Source organism: Penaeus monodon, chromosome 20 (assembly GCF_015228065.2).
Source record: "Penaeus monodon isolate SGIC_2016 chromosome 20, NSTDA_Pmon_1, whole genome shotgun sequence".
In the NCBI taxonomy this organism is placed as follows: Eukaryota; Metazoa; Arthropoda; class Malacostraca; order Decapoda; family Penaeidae; genus Penaeus; species Penaeus monodon.
Genome location: NC_051405.1, coordinates 35,914,440 through 35,915,000, shown reverse-complemented (window position 1 = coordinate 35,915,000; position 561 = coordinate 35,914,440). Strand labels below are relative to the sequence as shown.

The window sequence follows — 561 nt, the reverse complement described above, 5'->3', positions numbered from 1 at the left end:
AATCTCCTTTTTCATTGTAGGGCAGGTTTGGATGGCGAGGCATGCATGTTAAGGGCTGTGTGTGAAGTAGGTGAATCCCCCTTGGAAGAATATGGAATGTTTGGGGAATTCCTTAACCTTATATTCACGTGAGTAGATTTATCTTTTTTTTTTTTTTTGCGGGGAATTTCCCATTTACATCTTTGTACACTGTGAAAAGGTCATTCATATCTCCTTGATATCAACTCTGAATATGTCTTATTGAATGTTAATATCCTTTTTTCTATGATGAATGACAGAATACTATACGGATGAGTAATAATGACAGAAAAAACGGTGCTAGAAGTAAATGTATTTCTATTCTATTAGGCCAGGTTTCGGGGCGGATGGCAACCACCACGACTTCATCGAGGCGGAAGACTACGGCAGGAGCTACGGCAACTGCTGGTCTGCCTTTCCTGACTGCCCAATGTCGATGAGGGAAATGCTTCACGAGTTCTTCTTAAATAACGCAGATATCCCTACAAAGAAAAAATAGTTTTACGGTTTCTTTGATTCGTGTCACGCCGTTCCATGTATATT

General features: G+C 40.1%; 1 protein-coding gene across 1 annotated transcript in view; it reads left to right on the top strand.

Annotated features, from left to right (window-relative positions):
• Positions 1-561, top strand: part of LOC119586069 — a 3,709-nt gene extending 3,148 nt beyond the window's left edge. The window contains exons 3-4 of the mRNA XM_037934769.1: positions 21-128; positions 349-561. Of these exons, the coding sequence (XP_037790697.1) occupies positions 21-128; positions 349-517 (277 nt within the window). The 3' untranslated portion in view covers positions 518-561. The remainder of the gene's footprint in view (positions 1-20; positions 129-348) is intronic.